This window comes from Zeugodacus cucurbitae, chromosome 4 (genome assembly GCF_028554725.1).
Source record: "Zeugodacus cucurbitae isolate PBARC_wt_2022May chromosome 4, idZeuCucr1.2, whole genome shotgun sequence".
Lineage (NCBI taxonomy): Eukaryota > Metazoa > Arthropoda > Insecta > Diptera > Tephritidae > Zeugodacus > Zeugodacus cucurbitae.
The window spans coordinates 919,943-938,319 of NC_071669.1; the positions used below are offsets into that span (position 1 = coordinate 919,943).

Below are 18,377 nucleotides of genomic sequence, written 5' to 3' on the forward strand. Positions count from 1 at the left end.
GCATCAACAACACGAACAATGTCAGCCTCGAAATCCAGCGCAGAATAACTCTTGCCAACAGGTGCTACTTTGGACTGAGTAGGCAATTGAACAGTAAAGTCCTCTCTCGACGAACCAAAATCAAGCTCTACAAGTCGCTTATCATTCCCGTCCTGCTTTACGGTGCAGAAGCTTGGACGATGTCAACATCAGATGAGACGACACTAGGAGTTTTCGAGAGGAAAATTTTGCGCAAGATTTATGGTCCTCAGAACATTGGCAACGGCGAATACCACAGACGATGGAACGATGAGCTGTACGAGTTATACGACGACATTGACATAGTTCAGCGAATAAAAAGACAGCGGCTACGCTGGCTAGGTCATGTTGTCCGAATGGACGAAAACACTCCAGCCCTGAAAGTGTTCGATGCAGTACCCGCCGGAGGAAGCCGAGGAAGGGGAAGGCCTCCACTCCGTTGGAGGGACCAGGTGGAGAGCGACCTGGTTACACTTGGGATCTCCAACTGGCGCCGAACTGCGAAGGAGAGAGACAGGTGGCGCACTATCGTCGATTCGGCTATAACCGGCTAAACGGTTGCAACGCCAATCACATACATACATAATTTCATTTTAATTTTTTATATCAAAGTACATTTCTCCTATACCTTGCAAAAAGAAATCTGAAAGCAACTTTAAGCAATAAAATATTCTCAAAAAATAAAACTCCATTCCAACCTAAAATGGTACAAAAGACTCTAAAAAGAAGTAATGTCTTAGCCACCTTAAATATTTGCGAATAACCGACAAATTGGTTTCCAATAAATTATGTACACACACATTCACGATATATATTAAAGGTTTGCGAAGAGTCCAATTCAAATACAATAAATAAAAAATATTTGAAAAAAAAAATAAACAAACAAAAAATGCCGCAGAGAACGACCTTCGGCTTAAGCCAAAGACGCATTAAACAACACAAAAGGAATCAGATAAAAGTCATGGAGTAAGGAGTTCACTACAATTTTAATATGTTCTTTGGATTATTGCTTTTGTTTTTATGTTTGCCAGCATGCGTTAATAATCACTTCGCAGAAAATTGAAAAGGGTAACTGCGGACGCAACGCATTTTTTTTTTTTTTTTGTAATTTACTTGCGCTGATTTATGGCCACAGCCGAACTTGAAGTGAATTATGATATCAGCGCAGAAGTAACATAAATTCTGCATACATAATAATTAGAAACGAAGAAACGCTGCAAGCATTTAGCTGTATTGTTTTGTATTCTTGTTTATTTTATTTAACTTAATTTCATTTTATTCACTTTTGTATGCATTTCATATTTATACCAGTTATTTTGAAATCTACATCCACAGTATTTGTGTATTTGTGGAACTTGTGAAGGACGTTGAAAGTATGTGTCAATATGGCAGCACTGCTTTTGTGCATATGTGGAATGTGGAACATACTTTATAAATACAAAAATATGTATGGGACGGCTTACCTTTTTACGCGAAACGAATACAAATCCTTTGCAGTAATCCAAATTTGATTCATAGTTCATTTATTTATTTAATGCGCGCAGTCAGAATAACACAACAACACTTTAAACACTACTAACCATTACACATACTCAGCTATGCAGTCAGAGTCAGCGCTTTTCTGCTTTTACAAATAAACATTTAAATAACAACGCCCGCATACTTTCAACGCTTGAATCATTTGTAGCACCATCGCTACATACAAATTCACCACAACAAAAATTTATTTTCACAATATTTAATTATATTTTCACAGTTTAAAGTTTCTGCTAAAATTTGCACTTTCTTTTTTATTTTCATATTCGCGGAAACTGACAAATGCTCTGAATGGCGGCGGAAGTTTGACAGCGTTGCATTTCTTTTGTCTGCTCCTTCTTGTGTGTGCACCACCCTGTGCTAAAAGTGAAAAACCTTCTGGAGAAAAAATAAAAAAATATTAATACAAATATTCAAAGTCTTACTTTTATTAATTTTATTTTGCCAGTAACAAATTTGTTGTAATATTTTCATATTATTTTGTTGTCATCAGATAAATTTTACATATATTTTATTAAATTATTATAAATTTTTATCCTTTATGTAGTGCAACCCTGCGCGCTGTCAAACTTCCGCCATTGTTCTGACCAGCTGTGAGTTGACAATTAAATTTATGAAGAAAATTAGAGTTTGGCCATAAAGTCGTTTTGTTAACAAGTTTTATCTTAAAATTGATTAAATATGTAGAATCGCAAAACGCTCGTCTCATATCTAATTTTTAATATGGCCACAAGTGTTTATGCTGCTCAGCGCTGTCTTCATACAATTTCAACAAGGTCTATATTCCTTTCATCCTTATTGCTAAAATATTTAATACACGTCAACATAAACTAAGTTAAAGTCTAATTTTTCACTCAACGTGAACTTTGGCTTCATTTTTTATTAATTCATTCATTTATGCAAGTAATAATTTGATAACAAATTTATAATGCAATAGACTAAAACTACATATGGCAAGAGTTGTTAGCATAACATAAAATAAAATCAATTGAAAACTATGCGGATATGACTAGCCGATTTTCTGAAGAAGAAAAACAAGCGGGAGCTAGATGATATGCGATAGAATTCAATAAAAATATAATGGAAGTAAAAAGCAAAATGTGAATAATTCATATAAGCGAATAGTAAATGCTTTGGTGGTGCGGTAACTTAAAGAGAACTTAAAAATTATTGCTTGTTTAAGCAAGCTTTTGGCAAAAATATCTTTGGATTGCTTTTTTGGTATTTTTGGTAAACAGAAGTGCAAATGAATCTGAGAAAAAAACTAAAAAAAACGGTACACAAGTGAACCGCATGTAATACTAAGAAATAAAAACTAAAATGCAGAAAATTCATAGCTTAAGTGCTGACTTGCGATGCACCGATAGATACAGACAATGCTAAATGTTATGGCACATTCTAAAGTAATAAATATTAATGAAAAAATCAGCCATTTGTTACTCTTTGCGCTGCTCTGCACCATCACTTGTGCTTCATATACATGGTGACTATTTTATCCAATATATTCTCCACGGATTGTTGCTCTTGACGAAATGTCTCCATTGCCTTTGCCGGCACAATCCAATTCAGGAATTCTTCAACATTACGACGCATACGTTCGATTGCCGTCAGCGATTGATCCTCGCACGCTTTGCGATTGGCAAGCTTCAGTGAGGCGACGACAACATTGTCGATAAGTCGCTTTTCGTAGCCCAATTTCTGCAGCTTTTGCTGCGAAGAGATTTTCTTCAGCAGTAATGCCATAAGAAAGCGTAGGTGCGACAGTGTTTGCAAGTCACTGTTTTTGGCATTCTCCTCCTCCACGTCGACATTGCAGCTGTCGCACTGTTGCATATGCGCTTGAAGCTCCGCTTTGATTTTGAAGAACTGGTGGCAGCCTTCGCACATGTAGGGATTCGTCTGCTTATGGATTTTCTTCATGTGTGTCTTGAGGTGAGCCAACTGCGAGAAGGCGACCACGTCCGTACAAATCAAGCATTGGAATGGTTTCTCGCCAGTGTGCTTGCGTATGTGCAGCTTTAGGACACTGGAGTAGGCGTAAGTTTGCCAGCAAATCTGTGAAGAGAAAATAAGTGAATGTTGTTCCACTAAGTTTAATCCGCACGGAACTCACCCTACACTGATAGGGGCGCTCACCAGTGTGCATGCGCATATGCACATTGTACTGGGACTTCTGCATGAAATACGACTTGCACACCTCGCAAACATGTGTCTTCACATTCGTGTGGGTCTTCATGTGATTGGCCAGCGCATCATCTTCGATGGTCTCCTTGCAGATGTCGCAGTCGAACTGGCCCAGCTTGTAGTGGAGTTTATTAATGTGCGCCTTGAGTACCGGTTCGTTGGGAAAGTGCTCCTTACAGATCTCACAATAGTGTTCGGGTCCATTCTCATGGCGATCCATGTGGGCGCGCAAGTTGGAGGGCGTTGAAAAGGCGGTGGAGCACTTCTCACACACATACTGTTTGGTGCTGCCCTTGTGATGGCTAATGATGTGCTGCTTCAACTAAAGGTAAAAAAGAATGAGAAAAACATATGTTTTAATTGATTTTAATTTAATCAAAAATTCTTCTAGACCAGTACTGTCACTTACATGTCCGCCGCGTGCAAAGCGTTTATCACACTCCGGACAAGCGTAGGGTTTCTCGCCCGAGTGCAGTCGCATGTGGAGCCGCAGACGCTCCTTCACCGCAAACATTTTCGGGCATTGCTCGCAAGCGAACTGCCGTTGATTCGTGTGGGCGCAGTTGATGTGATTCCTGAGGTTAACCGCTTGCCGGTAGCAGTTGCCACATTGCTCGCACTTATACGGGCGCTCGTCCGAATGGATGAGCATGTGGCGACGCAGATCGTTATTGCCACGAAATTGCTTCGAACAAATGTGGCAAATGTGCACCTTACGCATGAACACTTTGCCCGAGCGCTTATTGGCGGCTGGTGTTAGCGTCGCATCGGAAGCAGAGGCTGAATCGCCAATAGAATTTGCAGAGTCATTCGCTGAATGGGTGATATCCGACAAATCGGCTGCCGATTGTGTAACGTCTGTCTCGGAAAAAGCAGAGTCAGCCACCGAAATGGAGGTCTCCAAAATGGTCGTTACAACAAGTATGGGTTTTTCAGTTATATCCACTGTATTAAACGAGTCGACCGTAGTGCCAGCAGCTGGTATTACAATAAAAGCTGGATTGACAGTCTCAGCGCTCAAATTTGGTATACTCGTTAGATCGTTTGCTTCCTGTGTCTCATTAACTGTAGACTGCGCTGCATCTGTACTTGCAGCTTCCGCTGCAACAACCAATTCAACCGACGAAGTGGTGGATGACTCATTTTTAGGCGCTGAATTAGTCTCCGCATGCAGCAATTGCGCTTCCACGGCCGGTAAGTGATCTTCCAACTGCGCTGAATTACTTTCGCTAACTGCTGAATCCGCTGAATAACCAATTTTCTGTTTCTTTGACACTGTCGTAGCTTCCGTGGACACAGATTTGACCTTCCGTACTCTTTTTGTCGCTTTCGTGCCACCGACGCGCCGTCGTACTGTTTTTTTGTTGGTCACTGCATGCAAGTCCTGCGCGTCCTCGCCATCGCCGTGCTCTGTACGCGCAGCGGGTGGCGACGAAAGCGAAACACCGCTGTCGGTAAGCAACGATGTACCATCTTCTTTGGACAACGAGCGGCGACTGCGCACCATTTTATGTTGATTTTTTTGAGAGAATTTAGAATTTTTAGCAAAATTAATTAATTTTTATTTCTTTATTTATAGGCACCGTCACCAAAAGCACTATGCCCAATCTTCACTCATTTATATGCTGGTAAAAGTGTTCTTAGTGGGGTAATATGATAATTAGGGATTAAGCAATGTGTTAAAACTCCACTAGCGGTCCTCTCACTGCGTATATTTGTTAGTTAATTATTTAAAATATATTTTTTTTTTTAATTTTCACTTCAGTCAAGCCTTTAATAGTTTAAAACCAACACCAAATATACTAATGTTTATGCTTTCATGCTTTTAAATATTATAAATAAGTTTATACACGTAGTTCCTTAGTTGCCTGTGAGCGTTGAATTGCTCTAGTGTTCTGTGCAAACTTTTTGCGGGCAATTTCAATTGTATTACTCTATATCGAGGGTGTTTTGGTGATTAGAGTTAATTTTTATAATTTTTATTTTTTTCGGTTTGCATTAGAGCGATTCGAAAACGCTGTAAAAAAGAGAATAAAAGAGAGAGAGAGAGAGAGAAAGAAAGAAAACATTGTAATTTAAGCTTTTTTAAATATTTACATACATACATACGATGATATGAATAAAAGTGGATGTGCATGACGAACGGCGGGACAGCGCGCGCCGTTAGCAGGCGACTAACTACCGCCTCGAATTGATATTGAAATCAGAACAAAACCGCAAGTTTTTTTGTTGGCCGCCTGAGCGCTCTCGATGTTTGTCGGTCGCCTGTGACGCTGAATTAATTTGTGCACATTACAATTTATAGTGGAGCAACAACAACAACAACAACAACAATGGAGACAACAAACAGCAAAAAAACAGCACACAGCGGCCTGACCACACCACAGCAAACCATACGCCCGATAATGATGAGTGAACACTCAGCGGAATGATGAACTGAACTCAACTGAACTGAATTGAAAACAACTGAATTGCTGAATTATACAATACACTGATGTATGCCTGCCTGTCTGTATATCAATTTGTATGCGTGTGTGTTTGTGCATATATTTCGTTAGGTGAGGCGACAGAGTTGGCAGCGCCGACAATTGGATTGATATGAATTGGAAAAGCGAGAGTGTGGCGCGGGGCGCAATTGAAACAGTCAGAGCAACAACAACAACAATAAACAATGAAAATAAAAATAACAACAACGCGGCACACAAACAGCAACAGCAACATTAATAATAAAAATTAAAGCACAAAGCAGCTGTGTCAACAGTCGAAACATTCTGACGTTGTGCTGACGTTGAACTTTAAAACACTGCTGTTCTACGAAAAACCAAAAAACTAAATTGAAACACAATTACACTTAAGATGAGAAATTCTAAAAAATATAGATAAATCAGACGGACTCATTGCCAACTAATAAAGACACACAAACAAACACATATAGCAGGCAAAGCGCCGCGTAGATGCCGTTGATAAGCAGCGAGCGAACGAGCGCGCGAGTGCATGCACTTGAAGTTCGTTTTCAAAGTCTTTTGTTTGCAATAAACAAATGAGCGCGACCGATACGCTGACAGACAAATACGCCGAAGCGAATAGCTAAACAAAATGTGTACATTGCCAGACAATTTACAAAACAATTAAGCAAATATTGGTACTTAGGATAACGCGGCAAGTAAATATGTAGCTGCGACTCTTAAAGCAATAAAATAAAAAAATATGGGTGTGTGTGTGTTTGTTGTTGTTGTTGTGTAAAACCTAAGGTATGAGACAGTGCGCTGATAAGAGGTAAGGTTAAGCAAACGCTGACTGACTGATAGCGCGTTGCGAGCGCGCTAGAACACTCGTACAACCTGACAAACAGACAAGCAAGCAATGCAGACGATATCAAAATGAGCGCGTAAACAACAAACACACACACGCACGCACAACGAAAAGCACTAAATTACACATAGATATAGATATATATGGTGTAGCGGACTCAAGCTGTGTAGCAACCCAATTGAGACGTCTTCACTCCGCACAGGTACTATAAACAGGGCTCGCGGCTGTATGTGCGCTCGCGATAAGATAAGGCGTGCAAGTCCAACAAAGCGCAGCGACGCAATTATTGACGTATTATCATTGTGATTTTATGACAGAATTTCATAGAAAAAATGCGATAAAGACAGCAAATGCAGCCACGACACTCAGCTAGATTTAGAATCTAAGGTTTATTATGAGGAAATATGTAGAAAAAATATTCGAAATATTCGAGTTCGAAATGTGAAAAAGCAATTTCAAGTCGAAATTCTAATTCTAATTTAGAACATATTTCAAGTTTCCTGCTTCAATCTTTAGTCTATACACATTGAGTCTCAATATTTTCATTTTCTATCGACAATTTTTATGACCTCAAGCAATTTGAGCGCCAAATAAGCATTTTTATTCTACGAAAACAGCTGCAGGCGAGCAATAAAAATCCAATTTGATGTCAGCGTCTAATTTACAGTTGTCATTGCGCCTAACGGTAGCCGCATGCACTTCCAGCTTTGATTTCTAACTGCATACAATTCTTATAATTACCTGTTTGCGAACAGATCACACGAGCAATTAGTCAGCCGAAAACGGCAGCTGAAATCGAAACCGGAACGAACAAAAGTGTAATTGTTTGCACACGCGTTTTGGCGACGTGCGACGCGCGACGTGATGATCAAAGGCCGAGCGCTCAAGCTTCCGAAATAAACTTAATCGTGCTGCAATCAGACGACCAACCAATTGTCAATTTGGTGTCAAAGTGAGGCGAACGCCTCAGAATATGGCGAGTAGTGGCAGCTTCGAAGCGAACGCGCAGTGTGTTCGTGTGGATTCGTGTGTGTGTGTTTCTGAGGGGAAGTGGGTTGCAAAAGGCGCGAGCTATGACACCGTGTGGCAGAAACAATCAAGCGGTTGCAACTTACTTCGTAGAAATCACAGCAACAACAGCAAAAAACAACAACCCACGAATTAGAATAACTGTGCAAAGATCGAAACGACAACCGAAAAGATGATTGCGGCTGACCGAGTGCATAATTTGAATTTCAACAGTTTTGATGCAGAATATTTATGCGCAGCAAAAACAAAAACGAAAATTCAATTACGAAATAAATCGGCGAACGACGAACGAACGGCGCGCGAAACCCAACTGAAGTGGAATGAGTGGAAAAGAGATTTTTCAAGAACACCGAGCGCTACGCCGACAACAGCTCGTCGCAGCTCGAGCCGTTGAGGAAAATTCAACAGCAACAACAATAGCTAAATATATAAATATAACAAATGTCATAGAACGTATGACAAAGAAAAAAAGGAGAGCACCAATACGCGCACAACGCCAACAACAACAACAACAACAACAACAAGAACAACAGCATTAACAAGCTCAACGCCATAACAATTTCTGCTGTCGCTTGCCGAGTGTGAATCGGGGAAAAAATTACAAAGTCAATGTGTGAGAATGCATGTGCTGGCTCGCTGCTCGCTAGGAAGCCGTTGGCAGCGCGGCGTTGCGGGACGGCAAACCATTTTGCTGATAAAACCAAATTCAACGCGAAAAACAACAAAACAAAGACGACACATTGTGATGTAAAACTGAAAATGGAAAAAAATGTGGATAGCGGAGAAATGTAATCCACGCACACACAGATGTAGCCACTCGCTGTTGACTCAGTGTGTTTGTGTAAATAGTAAATGCATGTGGTTGTTGTTGTTGCTGTTGTGGCGGTGAGTGCAATAAAGCACATTCATTTATGCATATGGCCAGCAGATGTTGTGTCGACTTCTCGACTCGGGCAATGTCAGCGCCGTTTAGCAACGTTCACCGGAGTCTCGACTCGGCTCGCCTCCGAATGCACACGGTGTGCACGAACTGAGCAAATAAGGGATGCAATTGTGATGAAATGGGGACGTACAAATGAATGGGCAAATATTATAAATAAAATTTAAAAAAATATTTAATAATACAACAACAACAAATTTTCAAAATATGTTGCAGATTAAAAATTACGAAATCTTTTCATCTCTAAAAACCTTTACTAAACATAATTCACATTTTTCATAAAAGCGACACACTGTAAACTCTTTAATTCCATTACAAACGCTGGTGGGGGTGTTGAAATATAATAATAATTATGAAAACAACAACAACACTACATTAATTGCCGCTCAACAAAAGCAATTATGCGACGCGTTGCTGCAACGCATCATCGGCTTAGCGCGCGGCAAGAAGCACATGGAAACCCGTAGGCACCAACGCGCGAGACTGACCGGCAAACGATGCATTTTCAGTTTTACCACACTTCTGGTAAATATCTATGTGAGCATGTGTCATAGCACTGTTTCTGTGTCTGTGTGTGTTTGTAAATTGACCTCTGTCGCTCTGCCCCAATATTCAGCTAATCAACGAAGCGTCAAACCATTTCACATAGGCGCGCACTACACGAGACCGAATGTTTTCTGAGAAGCCACTGCAATTGCCAAAGTGCAATTAAACTACTAGCATTTGTTCGCTTCATTGGCTCCTCACCCATTCAAACTGCCATTCCGTTGCGGTAATTTACGGGAAACGCGCGAATGTGAACATTAAAATTTCGCTCCGCCGTCCGCCAACAATAAACAGCTGCACTTACTGCGTTGCTCGACGTTTGTTTATGTCTACGCGAACACAAATCTCACTCAAGGGGCTTCCGCACCCGCACCCATGCCGACACCGTCATCGAACGCCTCGCAAACCGAAGCAGAAAGCGAAATGCACCAATGAAGAGCCCTCTGCCCTCTACCATTGGCGGCTATGAATGATCGCAATCGGAAAATGTTCGCTGAAAGGGTGAAATGCAGGCGGTGAAATATGAAACACTCGTCTTTTTTTACGGCGACTTATGCCACTGAACTTTGGGTTGTGGTCAGCTACTGTTTTGGAGTTTCTTTGGCACATTTAGAATTACACCGCATATTTCTTTAGATTCTGTTTCGGACAATTGTCTGCATTATTCATATGGACAAAATTTGATCTCAAAAGTAAAAGAGCTAAAACAAGAAACTAGTTTATTAGTTTAAAATATTTATATCCGACAGATTTTTATAGAATAAGGAGGACTGCTACTGCAAAAAGAAATCAAGAATAGCCTCGACATTATTATATATTGCACTGTATACTGCATATATGCAGTGTGGATACTTCTTGGGAGTGGCGCACTGGGTTTCTCATGCATAAATTAGAACACAAATAAACTTTTCAACATAACCTCAACAACTACTATTTAATGTACACCGCTTATAGAGTGCATGAGACTACACCTAGGAGTTAATTGAATGCTTCATTACGGCTTAATGAACGAACGTGCTCTTTTCAAATACTTAACAAAGCGACGAAGCCAATGCAAAAACAAATCAACAAAGAAATGTTTATAAATCGAAAATGCAAAAACAAAACTTTCTGCAAATCGTGCATGAATTCTAGCTTGATTTCATTGGTGTATGGATTTCGCTGGAAATTTGAAATTATAAACATTTTTTACATCGAAAATATCGCTAGCACAAGAAATAAACTTATATAAGCAAATAACAGAGTTCTTACAAACCGAAAAAAATGAAATAAATGCAAATTGAGTTTGTGACACAATGGCAATTGAAGTCTTTAGTTTGTTCGGTGAAGGGGTTGCAAGAAGGCACAATGTACATACATACATATGTACGAGTATGTTTATGCATTAACCTTTTATTTTCCCAAATATATGCGCATACTTAAGTATGTATACAAGTTAGGTTAAGCATATTCAAATGCAAATTGTAGTACTTAAAAATCGGAAAGGAACTGAGTTATAAATGTAAATACAAATACATTTGTATATGCATACCTATGACATTTGTTACTCGTTATCATATACTGAATAATTTTATCTGAAGTTTCAAAGCTTTATCTTTGTGCCTTCTACATATTCGCAAATAGTTTCCGAAGCCAAAAGCTTTTAAATAAAGTACGCACATTTGAGGTTTAATTTATTGTTGATAAGAAAAAGTATTATCAACAGAGACAGACTACTAGTGTTGTTGTTATGTCTAACTATATGCTTTAGCTTACGTTATTTCAGTTCAGAATAACACAACTCGTGAATTACATTTTATTATGTGTATAGTTTTGTACCTCTGTAATATGATCATAACACACCCCTATTTGAGGGTTGGTTCGTTGTTGTATAAAGCAGGGATCAAGGGCAGAGTTTGTTACCCCGTTGAAGTCTTTCGATTGTAGTTAGTAAAACAGAAAATTCACAAATTTGAATCAAGTAAAGTAAAAATAATAATTTTGAATTCAATTTATACTAGATATTGATTTTTCAAATAAATGTTTTCGTAATTATTTATTTTACAAAACAAATGGTTTGCAAAAAGCCTGCTGGAGAATTTCAAAAACGAAATTTCGTGGCAAATAAATGTATAGAATAAGTATTTACATGAATATGATCCAACACCATTATAAAGTTTACTCCGCCACCACATATGTATATTTACATCTGTACATACACGAAAGCTAATACAAATTAATGCTAGTTATATTACATACAGAAGTATGCACTTAAATATTATACATTTGTGGTAAGCTTTTATCTAGAACCGATTCCCCGAAACCAATGGGTATATGTATATTGAATGCAACTTACCATTGGGCAGAAAAAAAGCGAGTTACTTATATGTGATAAACCCCTAAAGCTGGAGTTCCCCAGCCACATAACACATGAAATGCTCCGACTACAAAGTATGTTCTTGAACTTTCTTATAAAAACAATATGAATGGTGCGCCATAGTAAGCGAGACCGCACAAAGTCAATTTTGCAAGAAAGTAATCCAATTTGTATTTGCTATTTACCATTTGGGCGTCAAAGCACAGAGGCCCACCTTGATGTATTAACTTTTCTCGCTGCCAACCGACTTCTTATAATATTGTGTGGGTTCGCAGCACCCTTTACTTTAGATTTCCGCAATATTTTAGTTATTTGTATCAAAATTTTAACTCTACAAACACTTTTTTACACATTTTATTTCAATTAGAACTAATTAAAAGAACTTCTGGCTGTCGGCGCTCACTCATTTGACGTCGCCTTCTTCGTTTGACAGCACTTTGTATTTGTAAATGGGGATGTGTGCTTTACTACTCTTTCTTTCGCTATTTTATTGTTTTGCTCGCCATTTATTCCCATTGCATTGTTGTTATTTTTTGTGGTTTATGAGAAATTAAAAGCGCAGTCTACTCTCTCTCTCTCTGAAAGATTTCGAAAAACAGAAACAACGCAGTCAAATGTCAAATAGAGTGATGTAGTGATGCCAGAGGATTGAAAAAACAAAAGATTTCGATGCGGAAACAAACTTCAGCGAATATGTTAGAAATTTTTTAAATATTAGTTTTTTTTAACATAATTGGAAAATATCGATTTTTATATGAATTTTTAAATATTAGTTTACTTGCAATCTAATCTAAATAATCTAATGTTTGTTTTGTCAAAAAAATCATTTATTTTATAAAGTACGTTTAAAATGTGTTTTTTAAGTCTTTAATTGTTATATTAACAACGTGTATGTACAATCATTGAATAAATGAATAGCAACAATACAATAAATCCTATAAATTATATTTAATGTCATAGTAAAGCTTAGTCAACCTATGGCAAACTTCTATATAATTCGTTAACTTATTTATAATCTTTGCTGTTTTCATTCATTTGTTTTTATACAAATATCGGAATATGTTTATTTGATTCTTTGGTGGTTCAACTTAGCCATGTGTGCCAAAAGGCGAGCGCTTGAATTGAATTCCTTATCACATATCTCACAAGATAATTTTTGAATTGTATGCATTTCGTTCATGTGACAAATCCGGCGAGGATTGTTTGAAAATACCTTATCACAATAATTACAACGATATTCCTGTGTGCATTTCTCTTTAAGGTGCTCAATCCGTATGTGTTTAGCAACTTTATGTATATTATATGAACTCAGTTCCTTGCACAGTTTGCAATGAAAAGCATTGTGCTCCTCGTGACGCACTAAATGCCAAAGACTATGCTTTGAACGAAAAATGGCGAGACATGTTTTGCATTCTACTAAATTGTCTCTAATCAAATTGACTTTTTCGTCTAGGTTATTGGCCCAATCGTGTTCTATTTCTAGGTGGCTTTTCCATTCTCGCAAGTTTGCCGATTTTTTCTTGCAAATCGGGCACAGGAATCGTATATGGCCTCTTGCTGAGTCTGAGCGCCTTAATTTGTTTAAAGCAATCTTTTTATGCACTTTTCTAAAGTGTTTTAAAAACAAGGGACGCGAAGAAAATCTCTCCTCACACAAACGACATCGCAAAAAGTTTGGTATCGTCATGTGTTGAATACGATGATTTAATAAAATACCATATGCAGCATCTGAAATATATTTTTTTTCACACGTGTTGCACTCATATAATAATTGACCTTGTCGACTTATCACTGTCTTTAAATTGAGCATTGATATGGAACGAAAATTGTGCACAATATCCGTGTGAGCATTCCATTTTTTTATATTTCCACAAGAAACCCCACATTGTGGGCATATGTAATTTAAAAACGCGTCTAAATTATGTGAATTTTTTTGATGACCTGCATCCTTTGATGTCGATTGTTGATTAGAATCGTTTGAATCGTCATCTAAAAGAACGATACACTTTTTTTCCTTTACATCCTCATCTGACAGCTCAGCATTGCTCGGACATACATTATTATTTGCACCATTACCACTGCAAACTGAATCATTGTCACTATCATCCAAATCTATAATTTCATTAAATGAGTCTAGGCCCGACGTGCTTTGTTCCCCCGTTTCTTTATAACCTGCATTAAGCGGTATAAAGTTATCATTGTTTAAAACTGCTGGATCAGTAAATTTTCCCACAATTACATTGCTTTCCTGAGGTGCCGAATCCATTCGCTCAACTTCGGGCTCAAATTTTTCAACGTATGCGGTATTATTCTCCGATATTTCTTCTATATTTGCACACATCTTTCCAAATATTTCACAATCCGATCCATCATCCTCATCGCCGGCATTTTCCGATTCACTTAGAAGTTCGATTACTTCCTCCGGCTCATAGGATATAAGTTCCAGTTTGGGTTGCTCATAAACTTCATCTGCTACAATCCTAAGAGCCCTTGCAACAGCATCCATTTGTTCGGCGTTAAATGAAACCATTTGCAATTTAGAAGACTCCATTGCCGCACACATGGGTTCTCAAATTTCAGTATACAAAGAACTGACAATCGCTGCCGCTTATTAGATCCCTTCAAGCAAAAACAAACTTAATATATTTCTTTTGATCAATTGAATATTTACCTTAATTTGTTCCTCGACAATGAAATGCTTCTTTTTACAAAATTCCAACCGAAGAAAAATAAACACCAATTAATTTGTGCTTCGCTATTTCAAGTGTCTTCTGTCAAAAGCATACATATTTGACAAATACCATAAAATATGCCATTCACAATAGTCATACTTGTTGATAGTAAAATTTGTATATTTATACAATTGTGACATTTTAAATTAACATGAACACATTTTCATTTATTTGTATAGTATTACGGTTTATTATTTAAAACTACTTTATAAATACACACAAGTATAAAATTTCGTCCAACTACACTCGCGATATCAGAATGCCAACTTTTTCATCAGCAAGTACATCTGTTGGTCCACCTCAAAGCCGTGCAAATTGTTGGCATCACCTTGTAAGCGCATTAGCAATCCACCAAAGGATACGTACGCTGACAGGCGGGACGATGCCTCATTATGCGCCTCATCACCCTCTATACGATACACCTTGCCGAACATAACATACTCGAAACTATCTGCACGTGTACCCTCCTGTTCCAGTGGGTTGAATTCACCGCTGTCAGGGCAGCCGTCCTCACGCAGTGTTGTAGCCAGCACCAAGCGAAATTTGTCTCCCAATTCCATGGGATAGAGCCAAGAGTTGATATCTAGTATTAAATCCATTTTGAAGGACTCAGATTCACAATGCAGTCGCGACACACGATCGAATTTCTTGCCCTCCGGGTCCATGTCTTTCACATTGAAAATATCCTCAAATAACACGCCGGCCATACTTGCTTATGGTTTTGGTTAATAAAACTGCTGATAGAGAATGTAACAAGCTTTTGTAATTGCAATTCTATAATAAATTGTGTGTATTATTTTATGAAATTCGTTTTTGTTTTCATAAAGCACGCTTTTGAAAGATATGAAATATTTGTTGTTGTTATTCTTTCACCCGGCAGATTGTCAAAATTGACATTTGCTTAGCTTGCCAGATGATTAGAAAAGGGTAGAATAGAGGAATTTTTGAGTTGGCTACGTTTTAAATAATTTTATTATTGGGTAATTTTATATATATGTAAATATATACATATGTATACAGAATATAAAGTATATATCTGTATATATATATATATTAAAGTTAATTTATCTATTGAAAATATTGTGTAATGTAATGAGTATTATTAACAAGAAAGGAATCAATATATTTATGCTAAATTTGAAATTCAAATTCCATTCTTAGCAAATGGTTAATTATGTATATTTTTTCATAGTAGAGGGATATTCTTGGACCCCAGAAAGTATTTTCTGAGCTTTATATACCCAAAAACACTGAATCGTTCTGAGAACCTGAATTGAGAACCAAACAATCGGCAGATTTGGGATTGTGGGAGTATATGTGATCACTCCAGATATAGTCCCCATGGTCCAAACCCATTCTCAAGTGCCATTTCCTCAGCTTCCGTTTAGAGAATATTAATTTTTTTGCTCGAATTAAGTGGAAAAATTAATAATTTATTATTTACTTAGAGGCTTAACTCTCTTCTTGGCTTTACAAAGCCTTCTTCAGTTTCCCACATAACCTTAAATACTTAGTACATGAAATAGCATTGCGCATAAATAATTATATTAATTGCTATAAACATTTAAATATGAAAAATTAATTGCAAGAATTTATTTTAATGTTCTCTTGTGATCCTTTGAACTGTGGCTGGAATTTTCCATGCAGACGCCGTCGTTTTCTCAACCCACAACTCGCCCACACTTGGCCCACAACTTCACGAACTGAGCAATCTAATCAATTTTGCTGTCTTTGATCTACGATTTATGCCGTTTGAAGATTGATTATTCTATAGCACTTTAACAGGTTTAAAATTCAACGCACACACACACACACATAAGCATAACTGGCAAAGTGCTGCGATTCAATAAATTTACATTTTCAGGCAAACAATTAAATTCTTGGAAGAATTCGATTTTCAGCTTTGCTTTCCTTTTTTTGCTTTTGTTTTTGTATTTTGTATAATTATCTAACTTAATATTTGTATACATTGCGCTATTTTAATGTGCCCGCCTGAGTTTCTCACCTTGTAAATTTTTCACTTGTACGCCAATATTAAATCCACTAGAAAATTATGGAAACAATAACAAAGCGCTGCATCTCTCCCTTGACGGAAGGCAGGAAACTCAAAATGATTGTTTACACAAACGGAATGATACAAAGAACAAGAACTAAACGTTAGAGTCATAACTAACAGCTAGCAGCTAGATATACATATATACATGTGTGTGTATGTAAGTATGTATTTAAATATATATACATATGTGCGTTCGAAGAAAGTTGGCAGCATCAAAATCCAGCCAATTCGAAGCATATACGCCACTTCTTAGCAGAAGAATGAGGGGTTTGTGGCGGCAATGCAAGCAGTTATTACCTCAGCACACACACACACACACACAATGTGCTAATAACGGCGTGCACTGACATAATCCACAGTCAGTGCTTCTGTTTTATTTCCAAATAGAAATCGCTGCTCATTTAATGGCCTCATTTGAACGACCGACTACCCCTTTCTAACACACCAACACACACACGCACACACACAGTGGTATTAAACGCAGTGGTGCTGAAGCCACAGGCGTTGAACTCTTTCAATTTTTCGTCTAATTCGGCAGAGCGTACAGCGCCGCAATGGCCATTCCATTGTTTGTAGAATGATTTTTGTTTACATTTTCTCAACTAAAAATAGTTTCCTTTTCTAAACATTTACGCTAAACAGTCGCTGGCTGCAGAGGGCTACTGCTACAAAGAGAAAGTAAAATATGATCGAAAAAAAAACAAAAATGGAAAGACAAGTGAGCCATCTGTATTTTGATGGGGTTTCAGCGGGAGCACTCTGCATACATAAATTGGCGGAATACATTTCGATTAGTAAAGCAATTTGGTTGCCAAGAATTTATTTGAATGCTTTGAAGGTGCTTCTCAATTTCAATTTGTGCTTTAACCTCAAAGGCGATTTAATACTTGATTTTTTCCTTAAAATATGTGGTCAGACGAGCCAAACTCTGCTGAATAAAGGTACTACTGAGTCTATGGACAACCTGTACATTTAGAGCCTTCGGGTTCTGTGGAAATCGGGTAGGATCCGAGTTCATCGCTCAAGTTTCTTCGAAGCCTATATATCACTAAACGTCCCAACTAAAGTCTAGTATTGATTAATATATTTTAAATGTTTACTAAAAGACTCCAGGAAAACATTCATATATACATATAAAGATTTGAGAGTCTATAAATATTGCCTAATCACATTTACTTTCGAAATTCGAAATTAACCAGATGGCCTACAAATTGAACATAAAAGCATTGGAAAATACACAGTGCAAATGTTCAACACGAAGCATCGTTTTTTAAAGCATACGAGAAATCGCTGAAAGAGCCAAAGACTAACCCAAAAATCGAGTTTCAGAAGTATTAGGACGATTGGAAATTTTCGAAACGTTTTGAAAATGGTTAATTTTCTCATCCCTACCGACAACTTAACGGCTTTGAGTACTTAGATCACCCTTCCTTTCTTCTCTTGTATTTGGTTCACTACACCTTGTGTAGTTGTAGCCACGAGTAATCTTCCCTATCAGTTTTGATCTACATTCTTGATTATTTTGATACATTTTGAACATTTTGATTTCCTCGGTCTTAATGTATATATTTTATGGTAAAATTTCGTTGATACCACTCTATTTTAATTAAGAAGCGTTAGAAAGGCGATCTTGGATTTTAGAGACGAAGAACTACGACTTCCGCAAGT

General features: G+C 37.7%; 3 protein-coding genes across 10 annotated transcripts; all 3 read right to left on the reverse strand.

Moving 5' to 3' along the window:
• Positions 1–2,395: 2,395 nt before the first annotated feature.
• LOC105214911 (zinc finger protein 426) lies at positions 2,396–12,371 on the reverse strand. Of its 7 annotated transcripts, none has more exons than XM_011188813.3 (5): positions 11,901–12,371; positions 5,848–6,011; positions 4,148–5,755; positions 3,668–4,060; positions 2,396–3,609 (listed from the first exon to the last, which is right to left on the reverse strand). In XM_011188813.3, the coding sequence occupies exons 3-5, from the start codon at positions 5,243–5,245 to the stop codon at positions 3,016–3,018; spliced, it is 2,085 nt and encodes a 694-aa protein (XP_011187115.2). In that variant the 5' UTR covers positions 5,246–5,755; positions 5,848–6,011; positions 11,901–12,371; the 3' UTR covers positions 2,396–3,015. The 7 variants fall into 7 exon arrangements, with proteins under 7 accessions (XP_011187115.2, XP_054085076.1, XP_011187345.2 ...); XM_054229101.1 differs by having other exon boundaries at positions 5,844–6,011; XM_011189043.3 differs by lacking the exon at positions 5,848–6,011 and having other exon boundaries at positions 4,148–5,672; positions 12,107–12,371.
• Positions 12,372–12,845: 474 nt separating this feature from the next.
• Positions 12,846–14,747, reverse strand: LOC105215293 (zinc finger and BTB domain-containing protein 41). Of its 2 annotated transcripts, XM_054229104.1 has the most exons (3): positions 14,593–14,746; positions 14,161–14,540; positions 13,957–14,093 (listed from the first exon to the last, which is right to left on the reverse strand). In XM_054229104.1, exons 2-3 carry the CDS (start codon positions 14,482–14,484, stop codon positions 14,055–14,057), a joined length of 363 nt encoding a protein of 120 aa, XP_054085079.1. In that variant the 5' UTR covers positions 14,485–14,540; positions 14,593–14,746; the 3' UTR covers positions 13,957–14,054. The 2 variants fall into 2 exon arrangements, with proteins under 2 accessions (XP_011187459.2, XP_054085079.1); XM_011189157.3 differs by having other exon boundaries at positions 12,846–14,540; positions 14,593–14,747.
• Positions 14,748–14,813: 66 nt separating this feature from the next.
• LOC128919732 (DNA-directed RNA polymerases I, II, and III subunit RPABC3) lies at positions 14,814–15,536 on the reverse strand. Its single transcript, XM_054229105.1, has one exon. It carries the CDS (start codon positions 15,358–15,360, stop codon positions 14,908–14,910), a length of 453 nt encoding a protein of 150 aa, XP_054085080.1. The 5' UTR covers positions 15,361–15,536; the 3' UTR covers positions 14,814–14,907.
• Between the last annotated feature and the right edge of the window lie 2,841 nt (positions 15,537–18,377).

Excerpts from the sequence above, each read along its gene's own strand:
- LOC105214911 (XM_011189043.3), bottom strand. The coding sequence starts at position 5,245 with ATGGTGCGCAGTCGCCGCTCGTTGTCCAAAGAAGATGGTACATCGTTG. Across the intron at positions 4,061-4,147 it reads GCTTTGCACGCGGCGGACAT|TTGAAGCAGCACATCATTAG; the intron begins GTAAGTGACAGT and ends TTTTACCTTTAG. Across the intron at positions 3,610-3,667 it reads AGCGCCCCTATCAGTGTAGG|ATTTGCTGGCAAACTTACGC; the intron begins GTGAGTTCCGTG and ends TTCTCTTCACAG.
- LOC105215293 (XM_011189157.3), bottom strand. The coding sequence starts at position 14,484 with ATGTGTGCGGCAATGGAGTCTTCTAAATTGCAAATGGTTTCATTTAAC.
- LOC128919732 (XM_054229105.1), bottom strand. The coding sequence starts at position 15,360 with ATGGCCGGCGTGTTATTTGAGGATATTTTCAATGTGAAAGACATGGAC.